At 31.0% G+C, this 294-nt stretch overlaps 1 protein-coding gene across 1 annotated transcript in view; it reads right to left on the bottom strand.

Moving 5' to 3' along the window:
• Positions 1-191: 191 nt before the first annotated feature.
• LOC112517843 (probable indole-3-pyruvate monooxygenase YUCCA8) overlaps positions 192-294 on the bottom strand; it is a 1,388-nt gene continuing 1,285 nt past the window's right edge. Inside the window, exon 2 of the mRNA XM_025125213.1 lies at positions 192-281. Within this exon, the coding sequence (XP_024980981.1) occupies positions 192-281 (90 nt within the window). The remainder of the gene's footprint in view (positions 282-294) is intronic.

The raw sequence follows: 294 nt of genomic DNA, 5'->3' as shown, positions 1-294 counted from the left end.
AATAAAACATAAATAAATATAAATTTAATTTTTATATAAGTTACTTAACCCTAAAAAAAGGTATTTTGGGCTTATTTCATATAAACAAGGTTAAAAAACACCTTCTAAAATTAGAAAGTTGACATGCATCTTCTAAAATTAGAAAGTCGAAATGCATCTTCTATGAATAGGAACCTTTCTCTTCATCTTATCTAATTCCTGTTTCCAAACATTCCCAATATCTTGTGATATTTTGATGGCGTCAGCAGAAGCACCTGCAAGTCCTCTTCTCGTAAACCCACCTGCATACAACCC

Source organism: Cynara cardunculus (genome assembly GCF_001531365.2).
Source record: "Cynara cardunculus var. scolymus isolate 2C chromosome LG 9, CcrdV1, whole genome shotgun sequence".
NCBI lineage: Eukaryota > Viridiplantae > Streptophyta > Magnoliopsida > Asterales > Asteraceae > Cynara > Cynara cardunculus.
Note: the sequence above shows the minus strand (reverse complement) of the source record. Positions and strands in the feature narration are given on the sequence as shown.